Source organism: Oryza glaberrima, chromosome 1 (genome assembly GCF_000147395.1).
Source record: "Oryza glaberrima chromosome 1, OglaRS2, whole genome shotgun sequence".
In the NCBI taxonomy this organism is placed as follows: Eukaryota; Viridiplantae; Streptophyta; class Magnoliopsida; order Poales; family Poaceae; genus Oryza; species Oryza glaberrima.
In genome coordinates this window covers 684,152-711,749 of record NC_068326.1, presented here as the reverse complement: position 1 = coordinate 711,749, position 27,598 = coordinate 684,152, and the positions used below count along the sequence as shown (strand labels likewise).

Below are 27,598 nucleotides of genomic sequence, written 5' to 3'. Positions count from 1 at the left end.
ACCTTTGGTTTGGTTTGGTTTGTTCTTTCTATCTGAATTTTGGAATTACCGTGCTCATATCTATCTATCGCAATGCGTCTACTTATGCAGTAATCTAGCCTATTTGGGAACAAGCATCACAATAAATATCACTGTATATGCACTGCTTAATGATCTTCTGGTGGCATTCCCACCAAATTCTGGCAAATCAATTGGAAAAGGATTACCATATCAAGGGCTTAAAAGTTCTGAGGGGCATCCAGAGCACTGTGGAATAAACCATGGAGGATTGGAGGGGATAAATTACAGGAACAACAGAATGAGGTAACCACTGCAACTGAACCACAAATTTCCAATTTGTTCATTGAATATTACACACTGAAAAGTGGCTGGCAGCTTGTGCTTCAGGTGGCTTGGAATGATAAGAATATATGGCATGTTAATGCTAGGCATTTGTTGTAAACTATGTATTAAGTTTCGCTATCGCTGATTCCTTTATTAAATTATTGTAGCATGCTCTACAGCTTAGGATGGCTGTTAGCTGAGAAAAACGGCTTAGGTGGCATTTGTAGACTTTGCAACGTCCCTGTTAGCATATTCACCACCTTTGTCATTGATGGCCTATTTTTTGGGTTCCATTGAATGCACCAAAGTGCCACAATAGCCAGCTGTCTCATTGTTGCTTTCTCTTCTTGAGTCATTTCCCTACCAAGTGCCAAATCGTGCCCAGTGGTAACCTGTTCATAGATCCACTCCGGGAAGTACACCTCATTTTGGCTTTCAACACTTGTGTCTGAGTTCCTCTTTCCACTAACCATTTCTAGCACCAGCATGCCAAAACTGTAAACATCTGACTTATAAGATATCTCTCCAAAGTTCCGAGAATATAGCTCTGGTGCAATATAACCCATCGTGCCTCTTGCTGCAGTCAATGTAACGATGCTTTGCTCCCTTGCACACAGCTTTGCAAGGCCAAAGTCTGAAATCTTTGGACTGAAGTTATAGTCCAGCAGGATGTTGTTAGGCTTGATATCAAAGTGGAGGATACGCTGGTTACATCCTTGATGGAGGTACTCCATTCCTCGGGCAATCCCTAAAGCAATATCTAGCATCTTGTTTGGTACTAGGAGTTTTTGAGAAGTATTAGAGTCATGTGAGAATATATATTTCTCCAGCGAATCGTTGGGCATGTATTCGTAAATTAGAGCCCGCCTTGTTCCTTCGGAGCAAAAGCCAAGGAGGCGGACAATGTTTGCATGGTGGATTCTCCCAATAGTTGCAACCTCATTAATGAATTCATCTCCCTCCCCTTCAGAGTTTTCTAGCAACTTGACCGCCACAGGGACTCCATTTGGTAGCTCGCCTCTGTACACACTTCCAAATCCGCCTTGCCCTAGTTTAACCTTGAATCGCCTTGCTATCTTTTTTACTTCGGAGAAAGTGTACCTTGTGGGTTTTGATGTGCCATACGTTTTTAGAAACATTTCTACCTTCAAATGTATCTCTTCGTTATATCTTTTCCTCAGTGACAGATAGAGTGCAGTGGCCGCCGTTGATAAAAGAACAACAAATGCGGCAACCGATGATGTAGCTGATTTTGCAGAGAACAGGAAATTAGTGCATTGCTTTATTTCTAGCCAGAAGGCTCATAGCCCAACTTTTTTTTAGTAAATCTTAACTCTGGAAAATGGAAGTAGAGGAATATGCTGGGAAAACCATCTACCACACAAACCGAAAAAGGAACATACTATCAACATATTGATTAGGACAGGAAAATAAAGGCATCCCACTTAGTGATTGTAATGGGTAAAAGAGAATGTAAGACCATAGTAAATAAAAACAAGATTTTGTATGTAATAGATAGCCTTTTTTCTTTTCCTTTTATTTTCATTTGAACAAAGGAAGATTTGGATTGAGCAATACCTGCAATTACTTTGACACGTGAACCTGCAAATACCAAACAAGAGAATTTAGATTTGATTGATATTTTAATTAATAAAAAGGGAAAATAGCTTCTTGAGAAAGAAAAGGTAAAACCCAACATATATAGTTATTTACAAGTGACTGCTATAGTGCAATTAGCGGACCCAGACCCCCAGGTGGAATGAGCTTAATTAAGTTTTAGATTCTGACTATATGAATATATTTGTAAATGAGAAATGATCCCTACATCATGTTCAACAAATATCATAAGCATCTTGCTGGTGCTAAATGATAAAATGGTATTAAGAATTATTAGGGTGGGATAAGGCGGATGAGGGGCTGGAAATTATCTGTCTATCACACCTCAGATCAATCTTAACCTTGTTACGTTACTCATCAAAACAAGTAAACAATCCAGGAGCATCTCGTTGCAGCTCTAGTTGTATCATACAAGCAACCAAATTACCTACTTCTATACCATCTGAACTATCTGTCTACGAACCTTGAACTGCTGCTGCAGACAACTGGAATATTACGTCTGTGATAGCAGGTACCTAGGTTTTTTTTTTTTTTTTTTTTTTTTTTGGGGGGGGGGGGGGGTTATGCCCTGCGATAGTATAATGTCGTATGTACCTGGCTCTTTTTTCTCTCTTCTTAATACAATTCGGTTGGTCGATTTTTCGGCCAACCCGGCAAAAAATAGCAGGTAAGTCTTGTTTCTTCAGTAACTTTCTGCAGGTGCAGCCATGCCCATGCAGTTGTATTATGGTTGTGTTCATTTCCGCTTCCAGTTCTTAATTTTTTAGGTGACCATCATATTAACAGAAAATTGAATAGTATAAAGATGCATCGGTTAGAAATACCATTGCATGTGAGAATGACATGCGGGGATGACCATGCCCACATGTTAATGGCATAAGCTATATATGGTATTATCCATCTCGGTGATCTTTGCTATGGTCCAAAACAAAAATAACCTTTGCAGTAATGCACTGATGCAGCTCATCTGTCAGCATGATTTAATATATATTGCACCTCCAGGCTCCAGTACAAGAAATGCCAGCCATAATCTTGTTGTAAATTGTAATCAATGATGCGCTTCCATAAGTGAATGCAATTCAGAGGCTTATGATGAGGTTGGTAAAGCTTTATAGATCTACATTTTGAGCAACCACGTTTGAGATTAAGATGAAGTAAGTGTGTGGCGCTCATATGTGTTTGATGGCTTTTTAGTGGACTGTAAACTGAAAATTGTAAAACTTGCAGAAAATAAACGAAGACGGTGCCTGCTGTAGAGGGATTTGCCGGGTTACAAATAATACCTTGACGCATGCAGAATGTCTGATTCCTTCGTGAACTGAATGCGCAGCGTCGGCCTTGGAATTCACACTGCCGTGAGCAATTGAAGGCGATGGCATTTCCGAGGAATGTCCAATTGATCGTCGTCTCAGAAAAACTGAGTACTCTTTCTGCACTTTCTCTGAACTTGTAGACACCACCGTGTGAAAAACATGGTATCGGAATGCGGCCATCTGAGACAACCTCGCAGTCCAATGGAATAAGAAATGTGGGTACATCATAAGCCACCAAATAGGAGAAGTGGCTTGTGTTGCTAAGGCAAGAGATGGGACCAGCAATATAATCGGCAGCATCAGGGATAGTAGCTGGTTCGAACTCTGATGAACAGCTTACTAGTGCTGCAGGTTCCCAATAGTATATGTCGCAGGATGTCCAGTTTTCAAAGTGACGATAATAAGGAAATGGTACGGAAGGAAGTGGCACCGCAGGAAACTGTACAGAAGGAATTGGTACCGATTTTAGAAGCGGGCAGGAGGAGGAGTATTCCAAGCCTGCGACTGCGAGCGGGGAGATTGTCAGGGTAATATGCCTGTAATCTATGGCGATCACCTTGTATGGCCTTCCAAGGTATTTGTTATCTAGGATGGTGTCTTGGCCATAGCACGATAGCTTCATGCATGGTAAGCCGCATGAGGATGGTGTAGTATTGTTGGATTCAAGTTGGAAAGGGAACCTGATCTCCGGGCCATGCTCGCTGCACCGCGACGGCGGGCAGTAGCTGAAGAAATCCTTGTCTTCCCACGCTGTGACCTTCTTCAACTGAGCTCCAAGAAGAAACAGCAACAGGGCTGCCGCAAGAGCATGTCCAGAGCTCATCTTAACTCGACCAGTATTCATTTCTGTCATGGTCCTCATGGACATGAAGAAGAGCAACGGAAATACTATATACTCCTACCAATCATATGCGTGTCTGTGCCTGGCCGGCTGGCAGTCCTCCAACTTTGACAATTTGACTTGACTGCCGTATGTGCCCCATGCCTCCATGAATTTTTATTCTTTTAAAGGTTCCTTGTGGTGTGTCTCCATGGCTTGTTCAAATAGTACAAAGCGCTAGGCTACGTACTGCAGTCCGTCAAGGCGTCAACTGCTGACCATCCTGCAGGCGGAAAGCGTGGAAGCTAGCCACCCAAAAGTATTAGGTAAGTATACGTTAATCAGCAGCCTAAGCTTTTTGTTTTGTTTATTTCGCTGGGCCGGCGGAAGGACGCCAGCATTTGCAATTATTCAATTGTTAAGATATAGGCAAAAAGAAGTTCGTTTGCATAACACAGCATGGTTGCTGTGACAACCATCAGCACTTGCAGCCAACTCCATAAGCAGAGAACCAAAGCCATTCATCCGGGAAGCTGCAGCCATGGCGAGCTCCATTAGTAGTAGTATTACCTACACCCTGCAGAAAGCTCTACTACTGATCACTTCTTTGCTTGGAGTTGTTGCAGCTGATGTTGGAGGAGGGCAAGACAACAACCTGCACTACTGTCCTCCTTTCTCCTGCGGTCACCTTCACAACATATCCTACCCTTTCCGTCTTCAAGGCGACACTCGCGACTGTGGTATCGGCCCTCGTCCATGGTATGACCTGTCCTGTAACAATGGCAAGGCCACCATTCAGATCAACACAAGAACATACTACGTTAGCAGCATAGACTACACCGATCAGTCCTTCTTGGCCATCGACGCCACCCTGCAAGATGATTCAAACAGCAGCAACTGCCCTCTTCCTGGCGCTGATCTTCACCCTCCTAACATTGACTGGCCTAGGCCTAGGTGGGAGATATCCAATGATTCTTTTGTCGATTTGGATACTGATTCAGGCAGTATTTGGGCATGCTTTGTGAATTGTTCCAAACCAATAATAGCAGATGCTAATATGCCACGGTACAGGCCCCTCGCTTGCCTGCCTGCCAACAATTCCTTCTTTTACCTCAACAGGTTCCACAGTTGTGCAGTTGGAGAGCTTCAACCCTCTTGTCGATACTTGGGCATGATTCCCTTTGAATTTGATGGTCAGGACTACTCTCAGCTAGAGAATGCAAGTTACACAGATCTCGTAGGATTTATAAGGAAGGGATTTCGTGTTAGATTTCCATTTGAGATTATCCGTGGCCAGAGGGGTATAAGCACTACGCAATGCCTCAACGATTCAATGAGGTGAGTGAGTCTGCTCTGCTCTGCTCTCAAATGTGTCTTGCCCCAAAATCATCTCGTGGCTCCATTTGCTACCGACTTGGTTGCTTTTCTCCTCGTAATTCTCTTTACATAGAAAGATATGTTCCCCTTCGCATAACCCGTCCTTTACAATTGTGTGATCTGCAGGTACTTCAGAGATCATATATCTGGTGCAAGCATTCGGAATATAACCCGTGCTATTTTCTGGAGCGATATACATTTCGCAAGTTGCAGAGCTACTGATCACGTCTACACAACAAAGTTAATGTCATTCGTGGTTATCATAGTATCTGTCATTGCTATCATCAAGCTCCATTTTGGTATGCTTGAATTACCTTCACTTAATCATTATAGCTGCAATGTTCTTTTTGAGTGATATTGTCCTGTACTTTGTCACTATCTAAAAAACCCTGCTTCTTGGGTTCTTGGCATGTCTGCAAAGTTCTATGCAGGTTACTGTTGGTGCCGCTGGTGGTATTCATCTTCCTTGCCCACAAGTACTGGAAAACAAGGATCACGATCGACGCGGTAGAGAAGTTCCTCCGGATGCAACAGATGATTGGTCCGACGAGGTACGCCTACACTGACATCATTGCGATCACATCCCATTTTCGAGATAAGCTGGGCCAAGGAGGCTATGGCTCTGTATACAAAGGTGTATTGCTCCCGGGCAATGTCCATATCGCTGTCAAGATGCTCACTGGTAGCTCCAGCTGTAACGGAGATGAGTTCATCAGTGAGGTCTCAACCATTGGAAGGATCCACCATGTCAATGTGGTGCGTCTGATCGGGTTTTGCTCGGAAGAAATGAGGAGGGCACTTGTATACGAGTACATGCCTCGAGGCTCTCTTGACAAGTACATCTTCTCGGTAGAGAAGAGTTTCTCCTGGGACAAGCTGAATGAGATCGCCTTGGGTATTGCAAGAGGGATCAACTACCTGCATCAGGGGTGTGAGATGCAGATTCTACACTTTGACATCAAGCCGCATAACATTCTTCTTGATGATAACTTTGTCCCAAAAGTTGCAGATTTCGGTCTCGCCAAGCTGTACCCAAGGGACAAGAGCTTTGTGCCAGTGAGTGCCGCACGAGGAACGATAGGTTACATAGCTCCTGAGATGATCTCTCGGAGCTTTGGTACCATATCAAGCAAATCTGATGTTTACAGCTTCGGGATGCTGCTACTAGAAATGGCCGGAGGAAGAAGAAATGCAGATCCGAATGCAGCAAACTCAAGTCAGGCATACTATCCATCCCGGGTGTACAAGCAGTTGACTCGACGAGAAACATGTGAGATCTCTGACATTGTCGACATGCATGAGCTGGAGAAGAAGCTTTGCGTTGTTGGATTATGGTGCATTCAGATGAGGTCATCTGATCGACCGACGATGAGCGAGGTGATAGAGATGCTTGAAGGTGGCAGCGATGATCTCCAAGTTCCTCCCAAGCCATTCTTCTGTGATGATGAGCAACCCCTTGGAGTAGAGCCTTACCATCTGTCATCTGATCTGACTGCAATCTCTGAAGCTGAAGAGGACGATGACGACGAAAGCATTAGCCTGTTTCAGAGCTTTAGCTACCAGTAACTTAGTACTAGTAGTATGCACGTTGCGAAATGCTGATTGCTGAAGCTGCTTATATATGTGATGATTGTATTTTTCTGTGTACGCTAGCGTCATTACGCGGAGGCCCATGTATATGTAGTTTTATGCACTTAGTATTATCATGCAAAGAAGTACAGTGAACTTGTCCTTATAAGTTGCTTTTATTTTTATCCTAATCAAACTTTTAAGTTTGACCAACTTTATAAAAAAATATACTAGCATTTTCAACATAAAATAAACATATTATCAAAATATATTCAATGTTAAATTTAATAAAAGGAAAAAGTCCACTTTGACTCTCTTAAAAGTCACCCGAATCTAATCCGTGACCCTCAACCGTAAAACCGGATAGGATGACTCCCCGAACTATTCAAACTAGTGCAATTTGACTCCCTCAGCGGTTTTGGATGGCGGTTTTGCTGACGTGGCGTTGACGTGCCGACCCGATGGCAACCGTGCCGTGCCGTACCGGCCCATGGGCTCAGACGTCGGGCCAAGCACGGCACGGTTGAACGGGTCGTGCCGGCACGGCCCACGAGCGGGCGTGCCGTGCCGTTCCTGGGCCGGCTACAGTGCTGCCGTGCTCGGGCCGGCACGCCTTGGCCCGGCCCATTTGGCCAGGTATACTAGTCGGCTCCAGTCCTCCTCCCCCCAGCGACCTAAGCCGCCACCGCCCTCGCCGCGCTACCGCCAGCGCCGCCTGCCGTCCCTCCGTCCCTCCTCCGCCAGCCTCCGTCGCCGCCTCCCACCAGCGCCGGCCCGTCGGCGTCCCCCAGGCCCCAGCGCGCGACCACCAGAGCTCGCCGCTGCCGGAGCTCGCCCGTCATCGTCGCCCAGGCCCCCAGGCCCTCGCCGGAGCTCGCCCGTCATCGTCGCCCACCGAGCCACTTCATACTTCAATCAAGCTATTTGTTCAAAGCCTCCTTTCTTGATTTGATGGTAGGGTTAGTGTTATTTGTAAAGAGAAAACCAGCTTCCAGATCTCGAATTTGCCTCAAACTTATCTTCTCTTGTAAATCTGGAAGCTAGGTTTTCTCTTTACAAATAACACTATTTTTTTCCCCATTAGGTCTGCCCTGTGTCAGCAGGATGCCGCGCAAGGTTGTCTCTGGGCCTGACTACGATGATGAGTACGATGATGACTATGATGAGTATGATGAAGATTATGATGATTACGGTGAGACTGGGCACAGTGACGACATTCAGCACCCTACGAAGGAGGAGAAAGGTATTATGTCAAAGGTTTGAAGCTAGTACTAGACAGTGTACACCTCAGCTTGTAAGAATGGTGAAATAGCTATTGGAGTCGCTTCATGATGCACACCTAACATATCTACTCGTGTAGGTTAGTTACGGCGGTGTAGGTTACTAGGAGCCTTCACCCGTTATCATAATTTGCTCAGTGGTGTTAAATGTTGTTAATGTCATTACATTGTTTCCATCCTGCATTCGTACTTGCTATCGCATCCTCTATTGCCTGAATATGCAAATAAGAATCTCTAGTGCTTAATTACTCTAAAACTTCCAATAGCATTGCTTGTTCAAACAAATGCAGTGATCGTGTAACTTATGTTTGCCGATTACCTGGTCTTGTGATAATTTCCTTGCCCATTTATCCCATCATATGCACTTCAGATATTTGTTTTCTTGAAGGCACTGTTATTCAACATGCATTTTTTGGAATGAGTCAAATATCATTCATCCAGTCCATCAAAATAAAAACCTACTACAAATTAAATCTACCCAAATTGGGTGAGAATCGAAACATAGCTGGCTGCCAGTTAGAACTACCAGGATTACCTACTGGTTGCTTGCTGAATCCTGGTGCATATGCATATTATTGTTTTATATATTTGGCACATTTTGAAATAATTCATATGCTTATACATTTAACTGTTGCTTTCCGCATAAGCTCCACGCATCGAATGCTTTGCTTTGTTGTTGTACAGTGAAGTTTTTTTGTGACTTACTCAGCATATCAAGCTAACTGCGTGTAGTGCAGCTCCTTGATCTCTAATGTTATGTCACCACTCTATTGTGCAGAGTCATCGAAGAAGTCCTCAAGTATGGTGCCTGTGCTTTGGAGATGCTCCATGTGCATGTTCGATAATCATGAAAGCATGGTGTATTGTGAGATGTGTGGGGTTTTTCGAGAATCCTTTATGAAATCTGCCAAGGATGGTTCAATAAAAGGTAACATCCTTCACCCATTCTAATTCTCTTTGAATCACAATTTGTATTCTGACAAGGAATTCTAATGTAATCATAGTGTACTATAACTATTAAATTACAGTCCATGGGATACCAAGTGATTTTGGGACACCTTCGATGCCGAAATCTGATTCTACAAAGATGCCAGTGAATACTCGTACTACAGACTTTGGTGGTGACCCTGAGATAAAGAATGCTATCATATCTCATGAGAAAGGTACTGCTGGTGCAAATGGTAGATGCTGTACAATTTTGTGTATGCAACTCTGTTCTACCTTTAAACTAGCTTCTCCTACCATAACACCTTATTGAGTTATGAAAAGGATAATTCATAATTCACCATATAAAAGAATCACATTAGCTCATCTTATGTGCGGGAAGCAGATTTTGATCCTTTTCTTTCCCAAGCACCATTGTCACTTCCTGTGGCTGAACAGATTGTTCCCTTGCATACCACTAAAAAATGTTTCACCTGTTGGACAACAACAACCCACAGCTCACGTGTCATGCACTCTGAAGTCTGAACCAAGCTACTTTTGTAAGGGTGACTTATTTGTACTTGATTTGCAGATCTTCCCAACCAGTTGTATCATCTGTTGGTTGATAAGCCTTCCTGTTGAAAAAAAAGCCTGTTAGCTTTGTTCTTTTATTGTCACCTTAATTTAAATTATTTTATTGTTCAACAGTTGGTTCCACACAGTACGCATCTGTTGGTAGCTCATCAGGCGCTGGGAAAAAGGTGAAACACATTGCACTTCCTGAAGATGTGCCTGTCGAGAGGACAGCTCAATTGATTTCTGATCATTTTCAGCTGAAGGAGGACCAGAGTAGTAGGGCTACCAGTTCTGCACAGAATGAGGATGTGGCCCAGAAACTTTCTTCTGACATACAGAAGCTAGGTTTAGAAAAGAATGAAGTAGATACTGCAAAACCTTATTTACCTGAAGAATATAAGCCTGAGAAGTGGATGTTTGCTAATGAGGAATCAGGAGTGCTGAGCCAACTAAACCTTGCAATAGTATGCTATACTCATCTTCTGTTCTGAATATGGCATATGTTCCTTAACAATTTTGTTATTCTAAAAGTGCTTTGTCTAAATAGGTTACTGTCTACGAACAATTTGTTTAGGTAGGTCATGTTGATTCTGGCAAGTCAACACTCTCTGGGAGACTGCTACATCTGTTAGGAAGGATATCGAAAAAAGATATGCACAAGAATGAGAAGGAGGCTAAAGAAAAAGTAAGTTTATTATTGTTGTTATTGTACTATACTTGATCCTGATGTTCCATTCATATTCTTGTATTATGGAAATTATTTTTTACCAGGGAAAAGGATCATTTGCTTATGCGTGGGCTATGGATGAAAGCAGTGAAGAAAGAGAAAGAGGTGTGACAATGACTGTGGCTGTGGCTTATTTGGAGACCAAGAAGTACCGTGTAGTTTTGCTTGACTCTCCAGGCCATAAAGATTTTGTACCAAATATGATATCTGGCGCAACGCAAGCTGATGCAGCTATTCTTGTTGTTGATGCTTGCACTGGTTCATTTGAAGCTGGCATGGACGGTGAAGGAGGGAAAAGTGTTGGCCAGACAAAAGAACATGCTCAGCTTATTAGAAGCTTCGGCGTTGAACAGCTTATTGTTGCGGTCAACAAGATGGATGCCATCGGGTACTCCAAAGAAAGATTCGAGTTCATCAAGGTTCAACTTGGTAGTTTTCTGCGGGCATGCAACTTCAAAGATTCATCTGTTACCTGGATTCCTCTTAGTGCTGCTGAAAATCAGAATTTGATCAAAATTCCTTCTGATGTCCGTTTAACTTCCTGGTAAGTTATGTTTTGACACACTACTTCCATGCCATTCGAAACACTACATTGTGTAGAATTTTTCAACAGAGATGGCTGTTTCATGCATCTTGCAATTTCTAACCTTTTCACATGGTAATATCGACATATCGTAGTAAGCACTCGTGAGAATAGCATTACTGAAATTTTGAAATATTTGGGACCATACTGTCTTATTAGAAAAAAAATCATTTGTTTATCTGAAGAATAGGAATCTTGAACTGATGTCCTTTCAGGTATCAAGGATTTTGTCTCTTGGATGCTATAGATTCCTTGCAGCTTCCATCTCGGGATGTTTCAAAGCCCCTCATTCTTCCTATCTGTGATGTTATCAAGTCTCAGTCAACAGGGCAGTTGGCAGCATTTGGAAAATTAGAGACTGGAGCTATTCGAATTGGTTCAAAGGTACATTCCTCACAAATCAACAGGGACTATTGATACTTGTATATTTCATTGAGATGAGCTCCAAATATGAGGATAGAGGAAAGATTGATCAAGAGCGTTTACATTGTGACATTTGCTAGTTGCATATTTGCATGCCAATCTTTCAGTAACAGCATGATGTCGGAATTTGGTCTTTTTTTAAAAAAATATATATTTATACTTGCTTTTGTACGCAAATGTCTTGACATTCATATCTTGTTTTGACAGCTTGGAACTTGCTGTTGCAGGTTTTAATTTCACCTTGTGGGGAAGTGGCGACAGTGAAATCCATCGAGCGGGATTCAAATTCATGTGACATAGCAAGAGCTGGTGATAATGTAGCGGTTAGTTTACAGGGCATCGATGGGAGTAAGCTAATAGCAGGTGGGATTCTTTGCAACCCTGGTTTCCCAGTGCCTGTCTCTAACTTCTTGGAGCTAAGGGTTCTAGTGTTGGACGTCACCATTCCTATCCTTATTGGCTATCAGGTAAAGATATGACCAAAAGCTCTCTTTTTGATTATTTTCTTCCCTGATGCAATCTGATAAAAATATGGGCCTAGGTCGAGTTTCACATACATCATGTGAAGGAGGCTGCGAGGGTTACGAAAATCGTGGCATTGCTTGACAAGGCTGGCAAACCAAGCAAAACTGCACCTCGATTTCTTAAGTCAAAGCAGAATGCAGTTGTGCAGGTAACAACTGATCACAGATCCTTGTGAGGAGCCATTGCTTACGAAGTCATCATTTGCGATGTTGTGATTTTCTTGGTATTTGTTCATTTGCGATGTTGTGATTTTATTGATATTTGTCAGGTTACCTTAGACGCTCCGGTCTGTGTTGAAGAATTCTCCAAATGCCGAGCTCTTGGCAGGGCATTCTTAAGGTCTTGTGGAAGCACAATCGCTGTTGGAGTCGTAACGCGGGTACTCGGGCAAGATGAGAACTGAAAGACCTCCGCCCAACATCTGAAAATTTGAACGTATCTGCAGCCGTGCTTTGTAGTAGACTCAAAACGGTATTGCCGATCAGAAGAAGTTTGGCGACGGCATGTTTCACTGTGTGTTCGTCGCCATTTCAGAATTTAATCCGTCACTCTCTTTTAGTTATTTGTAATTTTCTTATGCCTAATGAAAAAGGGGGTTTCAGGATTTCATTTTTATTTAGACAGGGGCACAAGAAAAGAAGACAGTGCAACCGACGTACTGCATATAAAATCGCATCCGACCTGACCAATACTACATTTGACTGTTGGTGATAGGGAGGAAATTACGACATGGCCATTAATCCGTTGGTGATTTAATGATCTGATGGCACTAGATCTAAGCAAGCATAGCATGATTAGCGCTCGGCTCACTTTGCGTTTTGCGACGAATGGCTTATTTATTATCCGCTCAATCTAACGCGCTCAAAACCTAAAAAAGGGGTTAGGAGTTTTAAACACCGACCCTTAATCCGCGCAATCTAGATCGCATCGAACGGCCAGTAAATGAAATACCCAAGGAAAGGAAAAAGTACACTGAAAGTCCCTCAACTGTCATCGGCATAAAAAAAACATCATCAAACCGCAAACCAGATATGCAGGATCCCTCAACTATATAAAACCGATCACCTGAGGTTTCTCAGTGGTTTCAACCCGGTTTTATCCGACGTGGCGGCTGGCGGCTGAGTCAGCGTGGAACCCACATGGCCCCAAATGTCAGCGGGCCACGTCATCTCCCTCTCCTCTCCTCTCTCTCTTCTCGTTTGGGATGGCAGCTGGGGAGGACGTCGGCGGGCTGCTGCCTTCGGCGGGGCAAGGTGGGAGAGGACGAGGGCGTCGCCGGCGGCCGGTGACGGGCGACACGATGGCGGCGGCTGGCGACTGGTGACGCGCCGACGACGCCGCGGTGGCGGAGGATGCACCGGTCACCGGTGATAGCGCGGCGGAGTATGTCGCTGACCCTGAAATCGAGGGCCGGGAGCTCGTGGGGCAGATGCGCCCAGCGCCTGGAGAGCATGCCGGTGGCAAGTGCCGTGCGGGTGTAGAGGCGGCGGAGGACGAGGAGGAGCAGGTCGCCGGGGAGTGCGCTGAGGCGGTCGTCGCCGCAGGCCTCCCGCGGCCGCCGGCCTCTCGGTCTCAAGCTCATCCTGGCCATGGTAGATGTGCAGGATACAAAGCTCGATGATATGCATCTAGGCAGCTATGGAGGTAAAGGATACTGGTTCATCAGGGACATCTTCCCCAACCTGCACCAAAACCAAAATCACAACCAAATAAACCAATCCATGTCAGGAGTCAGGCAAAAATCAAACAAGCACCATGAAATCAAGCTGACAGAAGCATAGCTAGAGCGATTCGAATCAAGCTAAGATGAAACAGCTAGGCCTGCAGTAGCCAAGGATGAGCTAGTGTAGTGTGCTGACCCGCTGTCGCCTAGGACGATGACCTTGAGCAGCGTCCGCCTCCGTGACGTCGCCATGGCCAGCAACAGCCGATCTACGCTCGCTCCCTCCGCCGCCGCCGCCATCTACGCTCGCTTCCTCACGCGCCTCCTCGCCGCCGCCGATCCCAATGCCGCGGTGGTCAACCCAGCCGCGGTGCTCGCCCTCTCCGCCGCCGACCTCCGCGCCATCGGCGTCTCTGCCCGCAAGGCGGCCTACCTCCACGACCTCGCCGGCAGGTTCGCGGCCGGGGAGCTCTCGGAGTCCGCCGTGGCCGCAACGGACGAGGCGGCGCCAGCGCCAAGGTGAAGAGCGTCGGCGTGTGGACGGTCCACATGTGGCTCGTCGCCTGCGCCTGGCTCGTCGTTGCGCCGGGTCAAGCTGGCCGCGGCCAAGAACAGCCTCGCCGCCGCGGACGCCTTGCTCCCCTCGCCGGCCGCCATGTCGCCGGTTGGGGAAGGACTTGATGGCGACGTCGCGGCCGGTGAGGAGGTCGCCGCCGGACTCCCCGGCCCCCTTGCTTTCTCCTCACTCGACGGCGGCCCACCTCCGTGCGTGCGGCCTCTGCAACGGCGGGCGTCGCCAGTCGCCAGCCGACGCCGTTGTCCCCCGCTGCCTACCCAAACGAGAAGAGCGAGAGAGAGAGGAGAAAGGGAGAGGAGAGGGTGATGACGTGGCCCGCTGACATGTGGGGCCCACGTGGGTCCCATGCTGACTCAGCCGCCACGTCGGACAAAACCGGGTTGAAAACCATCGAGGGATCTCGGTGACCGGTTTTGTATAGTTTAGGGATCCCGCATATCTGGTTTTGCGGTTTGAGAATGTTTTTGTATCCCGATGACAAGTTGAGGAACCTTCGGTGTACTTTGTCCATCCCCTTTCCTCCCCCTCTTGCCACGAACCCTTCGCCGTCGCCGGCGATCCCACCGACTCCCGGCCACCTCTGCTTCCCCGGCGATGTCTCTGCTTTGCGCTCCGCCGTCAATGCGCGTTGCCCGGGCTATGCGTCGCCTTCTCCCTGCGTCCTTGTGAGACCCGAGCCGCAAATCCAGGCCCCAGAGCCGCAGGATTGACAGAACTCGGGGAGGTCTCCTGATCCGGTGGTTGTTCGGTTCGCTGCCCCCTCCTTGCATTGATAAAGGTAGCCCGTTTCCTCTGCTTTTGATTATTTTTCCTAAGTTTTTATTAAAGTGTACTTATTCACTAGTCGAGTCCATGCCCATTCATCTCTTCACATTGCAAATTCGTAGCTCCTCGATTGCTTGCCCAGCAGCATCCTATTTGCTGTGAGATTTCCATCAGATAGATAGGCGGGCCCTGACTTTTTGAATGGGATGGATAGGAATGTGACCAAGCCAACTTAACTTATTATACTTCTTAGTTCAGTGAGGAATTTAGGATATGAATCTACTTCTTTATTCAGTGACGAATTCAGGGTATGAATGTTACCCTAGTCGGCCGTTCGCACGGACAAACAGACAAAAATAATACTCTTTGCTTCGATATTTTATATTTGTGCTGCATGGGAAAAATTGCCATAATTCAATTTCCTTGCAGGATTTTGTTGCAAGCCACTAGATATGGACCCATGAAACGGACGAGGACGGCATCTTACTGAAATAGTACAGCGAGGAGTACTCTGCACACCGTGGTTGGATGGAGATATACATCGCAACAACTGAACAAGGTAATCACATCAACTGATGTGTTTCTTATTACTTTTAATACATGGTAATAAAGAGCGACGATTCATACTTCATACAGTTAATCAGCATTACTATGCAGCACGTCAACTAAGTATAACTCCCATAACATTACTATGATTTATGGCACAACATGGCTTTCATATGAAACAAATGGCTTAGGGGGCACCTCTATATTCTGCAACCTTCCAGTTAGCATGTTTACAACCTTCGTCATTGTGGGACGGTTTCTTGGGTTCCACTGAATGCACCACAGTGCCACGAGGGCCATCTGTCTAACCTTCAGTCTATCTTCTTCTGTCATTTCCCTACTAAGTACAAAGTCCTGCTCAGTAATTACTTTCTCATAGATCCACTCTGGAAAGTAGACCTCATTTTGGTTCTCAATACTCGGGTCTGAGTTTCTCCTTCCACTCACCATTTCTAACACAAGCATGCCAAAACTATATACATCTGACTTGTAAGATATCTCCCCAAAGTTCCTAGAATATAGCTCTGGTGCAATGTAGCCCATCGTGCCTCTTGCTTTGGTCAAGGTAACAATGCTTTGGTCCCTTGCACACAGCTTTGCAAGACCAAAGTCTGAAATCTTCGGATTGAAGTTATAGTCAAGCAATATATTATTAGGCTTGGTATCAAAATGGAGGATGCGTTGGTTGCATCCTTGATGAAGGTACTCCATTCCTCGGGCAATGCCTAAGGCAACATCTAACATCTTTTTTGGTGCTAGGAGTTCTTGAGAAGTATTAGGGTCATGCAAGAATATGCATTTCTCCAATGATTCATTAGGCATGAATTCATAGATAAGAATGTGCCGTGTTCCTTCAGAGCAGAATCCCAGAAGGCGGGCAATGTTTATATGATGAATTTGTCCAATTGTTGCTACTTCATTGATGAACTCTTCTCCATTTCCTGTAGAGTGTTCTATCATTTTAACTGCCACAGGCACTCCGTTTGGTAGTCGTCCTTTGTATACACTTCCAAATCCACCCTGACCTAATTGTTCCTTGAAGCGTCTCGTTATCTTCTTAACATCAGAGAAACTGTACCTTGTGGGCTTCGATGTGCCATATGTCCTGAGGAACATTTCAACCTTCAAATGTACCTCTTCATCATACCTTGACTTCAGTGAAAGATAGAGTGCTGTGGCCATGATGAACGAAAAAACAACAAATGCGGCTACCGATGATGTAGCTGAATTAACAGAGAAGGGGAAATTAGCACATTGCATTAGGATCGAAAGTTGTGGCTAGTAATCAACTGATTGTGATTGCCTGATGGGTACTGTAAGAGCAGGTGGTGTCTTTTTTAGCAGAAGAATGCTGAGTCAGAAGACTCAGAACTGCTAGCAATAAGAATTTATATGTACTGATAACATTGTTTCTTTTCTCTTTTTAATAGAAAGGTAGGTTTGAGTACTGCAGTACCTGAAATGACTTTCACACGCAAACCTGCAAGTATGAACGAAGATAATAAGTTCTGGTTGGTGGTTTTAACAGATAATGGATAATTACATCTTGAAAATAAAAACAGAGCAATCCAACAAAATGTATCAGCGAACATGGCCCTGGTGGGGTAGGATAGAGTTTTGGCTCTAAATTTTTATGCACCATGATCATATGAATATATTTGCAATAGTGAAATTTTCCTTACATCTTATTTTGCAGTATCATCATGAGACAGTTCTGTGTGCTAACTCTCGTATTTTTGTCATGCCAGATAAGGATGATTAGGATGAGTTGAGGTGGGTTATGGGCTAAATTATAAAGGCTTCCACATATCACCTCCCATGTCTACTAATCTATTATCAAAGCAACCAAAGATCTAACTGCAGCTCCTGTTATATCAGGTAACAAACCAAAACTTAGATTATATCGTGTATACCTCTGTAATTATTCCTTTATCTTAATGAATTTTGGTCGGCTTCCTTTCGCCGACCTGGCCAAAAAAAAAAAAAACTTAGATTATATCTTGTCCCAGTCAAGTGTTCCCTTGCAGTCTTGTTTACATATTCGAGCTACTTTCTACTTCTAGAGGAAACCATAAGGAAGTCTTATAGAGGCAGTCTCAATAAGTTCATAGACAATATCAATTCTAGCAAATATCTTTGAGAAGTCCCAGGTTTTATGATCTTTAATGTCATGTATCGTCCAACTGCTGCTAGTTGATCAAAATAATTCTGTCATTATTTTACTAAATATTGTGACACTTTTATGGCAATTGTGCAAAAATGTTTGATGAAGCTAGTTAGTTCCCTAAATGATTTCTAGTAGTAGGCTACTAGCCTGCAAAAATAGTTTTGAGCATATGTATTGAGAGCGGTGCACTAGTACTGTATGGCTGAATGCTTGAATCATAGTAAGAGTAGAAAACTAGTTCAGGAACAAAGCTGGGTGGTACGATCATGTTTGTGCAGTTAGGATAGTTAGTACCATGATGATTGCCGTGGCTTGTGCAGAATGTTTGATTCCTTCGTGAGCTGAATGCACAGAGTTGCTTTTGACGTTCACACGCCATGCAGTTGTCGAGAACTCCATCTTGAAAGGACCCCCAACTGACAGTCGTCTCAGCAAAGTTGATGATTTTTTCTGCTTTTTCCTTGAACGTTGGGCCACTGCAGGAGTCTGAGCCAGGAATTGGAATGGAGCCTCTGGAGACGATCCTGCAATCCAATGGAAGCAAATACATGTATAGCTGAGCATGCACCAAATATGAGAAGTACTGTCCTGTGCCGCTAAGGCAGGATATTGGGCCGAAGATATTTTCGGCAGCATTCTGGAGATGATCAAGTTCGTACGGAACTGGAGAGGTACCACTTGGTGTAAACTCTTTTGAGCAGCTTACTATTTTTGCAGGAATCCTCCTGTATAAGTTACAGCCATGGTAGTCATCAGGCGGTAAACTGTCGACCATGAGCTTCTGGAGAGGGCATGGAAACGGAAGGAGATGGATGATGTTGATGACGGCCTCCTTGTAATCTATGGAGGTGACCTTGCAAGGCCCCAGAATTGGGTGATGTAGCATGGTGTCTTGGCCAGAGCATGCTAGCCTCGCGCATGAAGCGCCGCATGCTGATGATGTATTGCTGGATTCAAGCCGGTGAGGGAAACGGATCTCTGGTCCATCCTTGCTGCACCGGGACGGTGGACAATGCCTGAAGAAGTCGTGGTCATCCCAGCCTGAAGCTGTGGTGGCCATGTAGCTGCAGGTGCCATGGCTGAGGAAAGCAAGCAGGAGATATATGGCGAGGAATTTGCTACTCATATTGATCTCTGACTCTAGGTGCAAAAGCAATTGTGTGTGTGATAACTGTAGTATGTTCCCTTGAAAAAAAAAAAGAGATAACTGTAGTCTGTACTCTGTAGGTACTCCATATATGTACATGAAGTGGAGGTGTGGATATATATATGTGGGATCAGGATATTGCAACTGTGTGCTTCATTGTAAGCAACAATGCGCTGTATGTTCTCCCCGTGTTTCATGTTACAAGTCATTTTTTTCATATTATAAGTTAATTTGACTTTTTTTTCTAGTAAAACATTTCTAAATTTGATTAAATTTAAAGAAAAATTTAGCAATATCTAAATTCTAAAACACCAAATTAGTTTCATTACAACTAATATTTAATATAGTTTAATAATATATTTATTTTGTATTAAAAATATTATCGTATTTTTCTATAAATTTGATTAGAGTTTAACCAGTAAAAGAAGTCAAAAACTATGAAACGGAGTGGGTCCATTATCTAAAAAAAATGAAACGGAGTGGGTACTTTGGAAAATCTTGCCGGCCAGGACTGACCTGGAGCATCGTAGACTTGCTCCAGTCCACTCATGACTCATGCCCAATCTCATGAGCGATTAACATAGAAACCGGTTAGTAAAGGTTAATTCCCGTGTGGAAATTAGGCCTGGTGCACGAGGAAATGCTAATTCACGCGCGAGCTTTGTTGTCATACAAGTACAGTCAAAAGTTGAGCTTTGTTGTCGTACAGTACTACAGTCAGAAGTTTGCAACACGCATGTATGTTTATTTTTTACAGCGGACGCCATTAGTTTTTGACGTAACGTTTGGCCATTCAATTCAGTAAAAAAATATATACTAAGTATTATTTATTTTTTTATGACTGGATTTTATCATCAAACTTTTACATATCTATACTATTTTTTTAATAAAACAAATAATCAAACATTATACGAAAAATCAACATCATAAGAAAAATGGAAAGGTAGTATATTCTACTACCGAGTAGCCTGTTTAGTTACTGCTTTCAGCACTGCGAGCCGAGAGTTTTGTCTCTGGCCACTTGATCTGGACTGGACGAGGCCGTCCAGTTCGGTGCTTAATTTACTGCCTTTTCTTTCATCAAATGAGTTCGATGGTTGCGTAAGGTCAACTTAATATAAATAACAAATACTTACTCCGTCCCAAATTATTGCTACATAGGATGAGATTTGACCCATCCTAGACAACGAATCTGGACATAGGTCAAATCTTATCCTAAATAGCAACATTTTGGGATGGAGGTAGAATGTAATGGATACGGCCTATAGCATAAGATCTACCTAATATAAATTCGAACTTCAAAGGTTCGGCCGAGCTGAAAGAATGAAAAAACTACTCATTTTTCATGTGCATGTTTACATACTACTAACAGTTGTACTCCCTCCATCTACTTTTGATAGTCATGTTTTCAAATCTGAAAAATTTATTTTTGATAGGCATATTTCAATCCAACAACATATCCTCTTAATGACTTTCTCGGATTTAATGCGCGACTCTGTATTCTTCCATACAAGATTAGCTACATGGGCATCGAGAAATGTAAATATTAAAGAATCGGTTGTTTACGAGGAATGACTAGTAGCATGTTTAAATGGATGATAAGTAGAATTATGTATCCTGCCAAGATGAAATATAACTATCAAAATAGATGGAGGGAGTATTTTTTTAAAATATATATATACCTAAAAGTTGCTTTTTAAAAACCATGTTAATCTATTTTCTAAATTTAAAACAATTAATTATGCGCTAATTTCTATTTTTACGTATACTCAATTAATATCCAATTAAAAACCATGCTAAGCTCGTTTTACGGATACTCAATTTTCTCTTTTCCCCTCCTTGGTACCGTCAGGATTTGAAATTTCGGTTCGAAATTTCGGTCAGAAATTTTGCCCTCACCGGCATGCTTAAATCTCGCCCGAAATTTTCAGTTTTTTACATTTTTATGTGAATTTGGTCAAATTTTATTCAAATTCAGTCAAATTTTTAAATAATTTTGGTCAGAAATTTCCGAAATTTTGGTAATTTCGGTAACCTCCGGCATAAAATTGAATTTCGAAATTGAAAACCCTGGCCGGGTAGCGTACGTCGTAGTACTTATAAGTAGGAGCCGGCCGAGCGAGCAACAAGTAGCTAGCTTGGTAGCCTACACTATATTAGTATATACAGGGTATGCAAATGCAATGGAAGCAGCTGCTTTGTCGACCGTCCTGTATGTGCTCGCACTTGTGGTAGCGGATGCTGATCATCACGTCGTCCGTGTCCAAGGACGACGGCATCAGTGGCAACCTTTCTCCTGCGGCCATCTCCAAAACGTATCGTATCCTTTTCGCCGGCGAGGCGACCCTCGCAGTCGCAGGTGCGGCTTCCGGTCGTACGAGCTAGACTGCAGCAGCGATGATGGCAAGGCCACCATTCGGATCAACACAGGGAAATACTATGTGAGTAGCATCGACTACACTGCTTCCATCTTTTGGGTCGTCGACGCCAACCTGCAGGATGATGCAAACAGCAGCTGCCCTCTTCCTCGCTCGGACCAGCTGCCTTACGTTGGTCTGGGTATCCCAGGATCACACGACAGCTGGGACTTGGGCCTTGATCATAGGATTACTTGGGTTGGCTTTGTCAATTGTTCGCAGGAACTAATTACGAACAGTAGTAGCAAATACCTGCCCGTGTACCATCCCGTGGATTGCCTGACCACGGCTTCTTCCTTCGTTCATTATATGCTCCCATTTTTTGGTTCTTTAGTACCATCTGTCGAAGACATCGAACCTTCTTGTGGATACTTGGCCATGACTCCTATCGGCGGTGGCTGGAACTCCGTTAATCTGCCCGAATACACTAGTTATGCAGAGGTTGTAAAATCCATGAGGGGTGGATTTGCCGTCAAATTTCCAACAGATGGAGGACCTTGGCTTAATTGGTTTGGTCTCATCAAAAAATGCCTCAACAAGTCTGTTAGGTGAACGCCTTAATTCCTTATAATCTCGAAACCTTTACTTTATCATCTGAAAAGGGCCGATTTTGTTTAGCTCTTCTCCTCCAATCCCGTTTAATTAACTCTTTCCAATAAATGATCTTGCAGCTTAGCTGATAGCCATGACAATCCATTACCCAGAGTAGGCATCAAAGACCAGATCATTGACATCCTTTCTATTGACCTCCGTTTCTGGGGATGCATGATAGGCTTATCCAGAGAGTATTACCTCGACATGCGTCTTTCCATTAGCGACATGATCCGCGGCGGTGATCATTCTCTGTACTATAAGCTCTTCATACTATACACCTTGTGTCTTGTCAAGTGGATTGCTGGTAATTTTCAATTTATCTCCTTAGCTAGTTTCACAGTCAACATTTTTTTGTATTCACGTCTCACCATTCACCAAAGCCTATCCATAATATGCAAACCTTTAACCTTTTCCTATGCAGTAGTGTGCAGGTTTGTGTTCGCACCGTTGGCCGTGATGATCTTCCTTACTCACAAGTACTGGAAAACAAGAATTGCAATTGATGCAGTTGAGAAGTTCCTCCGGATGCAAGAGATGCTAGGCCCAAAGAGGTACGCCTACACGGACATCATAGCAATCACAAGCCATTTCAGAGACAAGTTGGGACAAGGAGGATATGGGTCTGTATACAAGGGTGTGCTTCACCCTGGTGACATCCATGTTGCCATCAAGATGTTGGATGGAAAATCCAATTGCAATGGAGAAGACTTCATCAGTGAAGTTGCCACCATAGGCAGGATCCATCACATCAACGTGGTGCGTCTTGTGGGGTTCTGCTCTGAAGAAATGAGAAGAGCTTTGGTTTATGAATACATGCCTAGAGGATCTCTAGACAAGTACATCTTCTCATCCGAGAGGAGTTTCTCATGGGACAAGCTCAATGAGATTGCTCTCGGCATTGCTAAAGGGATCAACTACCTGCACCAAGGATGTGATATGCAGATTCTACACTTTGACATTAAGCCCCAAAACATCCTTCTTGATGATAACTTTGTTCCAAAGGTTGCTGATTTCGGCCTCGCTAAACTGTACCCAAGGGACAAGAGCTTTGTGTCAGATAGGGCTTTACGAGGAACAGTGGGATACATAGCTCCTGAGATGGTGTCACGTAGTTTTGGCGTCATATCCAGCAAGTCCGATGTTTATAGCTTTGGAATGTTGTTGCTTGAGATGGCTGGAGGTAGAAGGAATGCAGATCCAAATGCAAACTCAAATGCAAGCAGGGCATACTACCCAGCATGGGTGTATAACCAGCTGATAGCATATCAACAAGTTGATGAGATATCCAATATTGCTGACATGCATGAGCTGGAGAGGAAGCTATGCCTTGTTGGGCTGTGGTGCATTCAGATGAGATCACACGATCGGCCGACGATGAGCGAGGCAATAGAGATGCTCGAAGGGGATGTGGATGCGTTGCAAGTGCCTCCGAGACCATTTTTCTGCGATGGGGATGGCATTGGCAATGGCATGCCACCTCCACAAGTCATGGATTCTTACTTTCACTCCTCTGAGCTTACTGCAATCTCCGAAGAGGACGATGGAATAGCTGAATTAGCCAGTAGCTAGGCTGTGATGACAATGATGGATCTAGCTAGCAATTAGCGTTCATAAATAATGGCTGTTATTATTCCATATTCATGGATCCAACAATTGATATTTACTACGCTAAACTCTTTTTTCGGTGTATGAAATACTACTATAAATAAGCAAGTGTTCTTGTACTAGCTGCTGGTGAGTTGAGCATTATATTTGCTCGTGAATTGGGCCACATGTGAACCGTCCGATCAATCCATCGTTCATGGGCCGCGGGGGATTAGTTGGGCCATCGAAGCAAGGCCTTAGATGGGCCATCCTAACCTGTGGACCAGCAATCATCATCCCTTTCTCCATCTCTCTCTTAAAAAAGAAAAAAAAATTACTCCCTTCTCCTTCCTCCGTCCCCCACCACTCTTCCCGGCGAGAGCTCCGGTTAATGCGGCGGTCTGCCTCCGCCGCCGCTTCTCGCCTCCGTCGACAGATGGGTAAGGTGCCGTTTCCTCCCGGTATATGCGAGACCAAGCCTCGGCGTCGCCCATACCGCCGCCATGACGCCATCTGTTATTGCTACCGTGTCAAGATCCGGTCGAATCTATAAGCCCGATGTCTTCAATGGTATCGTCTTCTCAAGTCCCTCACACCACCTCCGTCTCCCACATTATTAGTCAATTTCCATCCTGAGCCTTGCTGCATTGGTAATAATCCCTTTGCTTAGCTTCCTTCCCTTGTTATTTTTATATTTTTTCCTCTTCTGGATGATGCAGCACTTTTTTTTTTACTCTTGAAAAGAAAATGCAGCACTGGGAGTAAATATGACACGCTGCGGGATCGATCTCTTGTGTTGAAGGGAATGGAGAGCAAATACCACAACTTTATTGTGGTGTTCAGCAAGGATGATTTGTGGACTAGCAGCAACGATGGAATAAGGTAATTTAGTTGTCATCAACTATTATTATATTGCAAATAAAATCCATTGGCATATGTTTGCTAGATATCAGAATTACATGAGTACATGGTGATATATCATATACCTGGTTGCACGGTTTAGTTTAATAATCAAACACTATATGTGCATGCTTCAGCTCACTAAAAACTATTTTATGATATGTGGATTAAGCATATCTGTCACTCAGGCACCAAACCATGGTGATGCCATTTTATAGGAAAGGCTGGCCAAGCTCCATTGCTTTGCTGGTCTCCAAAGTCCAAACCATGGCAATGCGGTCTCATGATCTAAATCACAAGTTGTTTTTGAGACGATATAAAGGGCTTAGGGGGCACCTGCAGATTCTGCAACCTCCCCGTCAACATGTTTACCACCTTTGTCATTGAGGGCCGGTTTTTTGGGTTCCACTGAATGCACCATAACGCTACAATAGCTAGCTGTCTCACCATTTCTTTCTCGCCTTGTGTTGTCTCCATGGTAAGCACCAGGTCCTGCCCATTGATAACTCTCTCATATATCCACTCAGGAAAGTAGAACTCATTTTGGTTCTCAACGGTTGGTTCTGTGTTCCTCCTCCCACTCACCATTTCTAACACCAGCATGCCAAAGCTGTAGACATCCGACTTATATGAAATTGCTCCAAAATTCCGAGAATATAGTTCTGGTGCAATATAGCCCATTGTGCCTCTTGCTGCAGTCAATGTGACAATGCTTTGATCTCTTGCACATAACTTGGCAAGCCCAAAGTCTGAAATCTTTGGATTGAAGCTGTAGTCCAACAGTATGTTGTGAGGCTTGATGTCAAAATGGAGAATGCGCTGATTGCACCCTTGGTGCAGGTACTCCATTCCTCGGGCGATGCCTAATGCAATATCTAGCATTTTGTCTGGTACTAGAAGTTCTCTTGAAATATTAGAACCATGTGGGAATATATATTTCTCCAATGATTCATTGGGCATGAATTCATATATTAAAGCCTGTCGTGTTCCTTCAGAGCAAAAGCCTAGGAGGCGGACAATGTTTGCATGGTGAATTCGCCCAATGGTTGCGACTTCATTGATGAACTCTTGTCCCTCTCCTACAGAGTTTTCTAGCATCTTAACAGCCACAGGAACTCCATTCAGTAGCTCACCTTTATATACAGTTCCAAATGCACCATGGCCCAATTTGTCCTTGAACCGCCTTGCTATCTTCTTAACTTCGGAGAATGTGTACCTTGTGGGTTTTGATGTGCCATATGTCTTCAGAAACATTTCGACTTTCAAATGTATCTCTTCATTGTACCTTGACTTCAAGGAGATGTAGAGTGCAGTGGCCACAATTAATGAAAGAACTATAAATGTGCCTACAGATGATGTTACTGAGTAAAAAAAGAGAGAAATTTAGCTAGTTGCACTTGGAGAAAAGGCAATGATTCTACAGAATGAGCAGTTCAGGAAGAATGAAGAAAAAAAATTAGTTGCTTACCTGCAATGATTGTGACACGCGGACCTGGACATAGGAAGAAAGGTTATTAGTTATGACATGATTTATGGATGAAATAAATCGAGAGAAACACCTATAATTTTTCCTATAAACAATTAATTCCTGATTGTTAGATGGCTTGTTTATTTGGCATTGTCATATAGAAATAGGATAAGGAGGCTTCTTGTCTTAACCATAGAAGTAAAACGTTTTTATCTATAGTGCCTAGGAGGAAGAAACTACCTAATTCAATAATCTTACAGAGCATCGCTGGAAATATGCATGTGCACAACTTTCGTACCAACGTTGTGTAAGATGGATATGTTCTGGCTTCTACCCTGTTAAAACTGTGGGAACTTGTTAATGCTGTAAATTATGCTGGTACATTCTTGATTACTCGATGGGTGCAACTTTCTAACAATCAGGACCATGGTGTTAGCGCCAAAAGGTCTAATAAAAAGGAGATTTGGAGGGAGAGACGTCCCTCCAAACTTTTTTAAGAAGAAATTGTGAACGTGTTAGGGATTGAACACGGGACCTCGGGGTTAAAACCACACACCCCTTGCCACTGCACTATCAAGTGCATCTCTAGCATCAAAAGGTCTAATTGAGATACTACTCTCGCCGTAGTACCTCCCACAGTAATCCAAACTAGTAAATTGGTGCCATTTGCATCTAACTTTAATGTTCAAGTAGCTATTACAGTATTCCAAACTAGTAAATTTGAACCATATGAATCTAATTTAATGTTCTAAGTTAATACCAATGTCTAGAGTAATACAAATAAAGCTTGCTCTTTAGATCATTGCTATATGCTAAAATGTGCTGCCATTGCTTATAACCTTTTCTATGAGAATTTTACAAAAAAAAAATTGATTTTCATAATGATCAGACATTATCGTCTCTTGATAAAATTTTCTTTGAGAAAAATTGCAGTTGTGAACCTAGAACCAAAATGTTCATCCAAGCTAGCCTTTGGCTGATTCACAGTTTGCTGGATAGTTTGACTATTTGTGAAAAATATCCTGGGTAGTTTGAAAACTGAATACTCGAGAAATAAGTGATGTAATAGATGGAGAAGTGAGAATATCAAACTAAAACAAGTCATCATAGTGAAACTGAATTTATACTTGAGAAAGAGACATACTATGATGCTGGCAGAATGCTTGATCCCTTTGAGAGCTAAAGCCACAACGCCGACCTTCATGTTCACATTGTTGGCAAATACTAGTAACGTTACTTGAGTACCAAGTGAATACAGTCTCACCAGTGCTGATGACTCTTTTTGCTGTTTCGGTGAAGATTGAGATGTCAAAGTTTGGACCATTTTTGTCGTAACTGTAGGGCATTGGGATGTCTTTGGAAACAATTGTGCAGCCCAATGGAAGAATAGACATGTATGTATAGGGATATGCCAAATACCAGAACTGGCTTGCGTTGTTAGCGAGGCTGAGGCAAGAGGTTGGGCCAACTATACTATTATATTGGTTTGTGTCTATGGAATCTCTTGAACAACCTACTAGACTTGCAGCTTTTAAAGTGTGAGGTCTGTACACAGCAGTTGATTGATTTACTGATATAAACTTGTGAAGTAGGCAATGAGGTGAGGAATCTACAAGTGGGATGGCGTTCATGATAACATGCCTGTAATATATCATTGTCACTTTGCAGGAACCAAGAACAGGGTGATCCAGGATGGTGTCTTGTCCAGAGCA

General features: G+C 43.6%; 4 protein-coding genes, 2 long non-coding RNA genes and 1 pseudogene across 12 annotated transcripts; 3 read left to right on the top strand and 4 right to left on the bottom strand.

Annotated features, from left to right (window-relative positions):
- Positions 1–91: 91 nt before the first annotated feature.
- On the bottom strand, positions 92–4,107 carry LOC127782504 (rust resistance kinase Lr10-like). The gene is made up of 3 exons (XM_052309737.1): positions 3,225–4,107; positions 1,903–1,926; positions 92–1,570 (listed from the first exon to the last, which is right to left on the bottom strand). The coding sequence occupies exons 1-3, from the start codon at positions 4,105–4,107 to the stop codon at positions 498–500; spliced, it is 1,980 nt and encodes a 659-aa protein (XP_052165697.1). The 3' UTR covers positions 92–497.
- Positions 4,054–12,667, top strand: LOC127769786 (uncharacterized). 5 transcript variants are annotated; one of them, XM_052295440.1, is made up of 12 exons: positions 7,697–7,974; positions 8,105–8,263; positions 9,079–9,228; positions 9,329–9,463; positions 9,933–9,985; positions 10,058–10,264; positions 10,375–10,485; positions 10,572–11,071; positions 11,326–11,494; positions 11,761–12,000; positions 12,075–12,206; positions 12,327–12,667. In XM_052295440.1, the coding sequence occupies exons 2-12, from the start codon at positions 8,125–8,127 to the stop codon at positions 12,459–12,461; spliced, it is 1,971 nt and encodes a 656-aa protein (XP_052151400.1). In that variant the 5' UTR covers positions 7,697–7,974; positions 8,105–8,124; the 3' UTR covers positions 12,462–12,667. The 5 variants fall into 5 exon arrangements, 3 of the variants coding, with proteins under 3 accessions (XP_052151400.1, XP_052151392.1, XP_052151409.1); XM_052295432.1 differs by having other exon boundaries at positions 9,933–10,264; XM_052295449.1 differs by lacking the exons at positions 7,697–7,974; positions 8,105–8,263 and having other exon boundaries at positions 9,095–9,228; positions 9,305–9,463; positions 9,933–10,264.
- A 260-nt stretch (positions 12,668–12,927) lies between these two features.
- Positions 12,928–14,557, bottom strand: LOC127769837 (uncharacterized). Its single transcript, XR_008016851.1, has 2 exons — positions 13,918–14,557; positions 12,928–13,740 (listed from the first exon to the last, which is right to left on the bottom strand). It is a non-coding gene; the product is annotated as an uncharacterized LOC127769837 (long non-coding RNA).
- Positions 14,558–14,800: 243 nt separating this feature from the next.
- LOC127769825 (uncharacterized) lies at positions 14,801–19,061 on the top strand. Of its 3 annotated transcripts, none has more exons than XR_008016850.1 (4): positions 14,801–15,076; positions 15,493–15,622; positions 17,358–17,487; positions 18,160–19,061. It is a non-coding gene; the product is annotated as an uncharacterized LOC127769825 (long non-coding RNA). The 3 variants fall into 3 exon arrangements; XR_008016849.1 differs by having other exon boundaries at positions 18,097–19,061; XR_008016848.1 differs by having other exon boundaries at positions 14,806–15,076; positions 18,259–19,061.
- LOC127769815 (rust resistance kinase Lr10-like) lies at positions 15,632–18,869 on the bottom strand. The gene is made up of 3 exons (XM_052295475.1): positions 18,071–18,869; positions 17,066–17,089; positions 15,632–16,832 (listed from the first exon to the last, which is right to left on the bottom strand). Exons 1-3 carry the CDS (start codon positions 18,834–18,836, stop codon positions 15,760–15,762), a joined length of 1,863 nt encoding a protein of 620 aa, XP_052151435.1. The 5' UTR covers positions 18,837–18,869; the 3' UTR covers positions 15,632–15,759.
- Positions 19,062–21,106: 2,045 nt separating the features above from the next.
- Positions 21,107–23,503, top strand: LOC127782444 (rust resistance kinase Lr10-like). Its single transcript, XM_052309637.1, has 3 exons — positions 21,107–21,482; positions 22,113–22,238; positions 22,356–23,503. Exons 1-3 carry the CDS (start codon positions 21,107–21,109, stop codon positions 23,501–23,503), a joined length of 1,650 nt encoding a protein of 549 aa, XP_052165597.1.
- A 903-nt stretch (positions 23,504–24,406) lies between these two features.
- Positions 24,407–27,279, bottom strand: LOC127775931 (rust resistance kinase Lr10-like; annotated as a pseudogene).
- Positions 27,280–27,598: the final 319 nt, after the last annotated feature.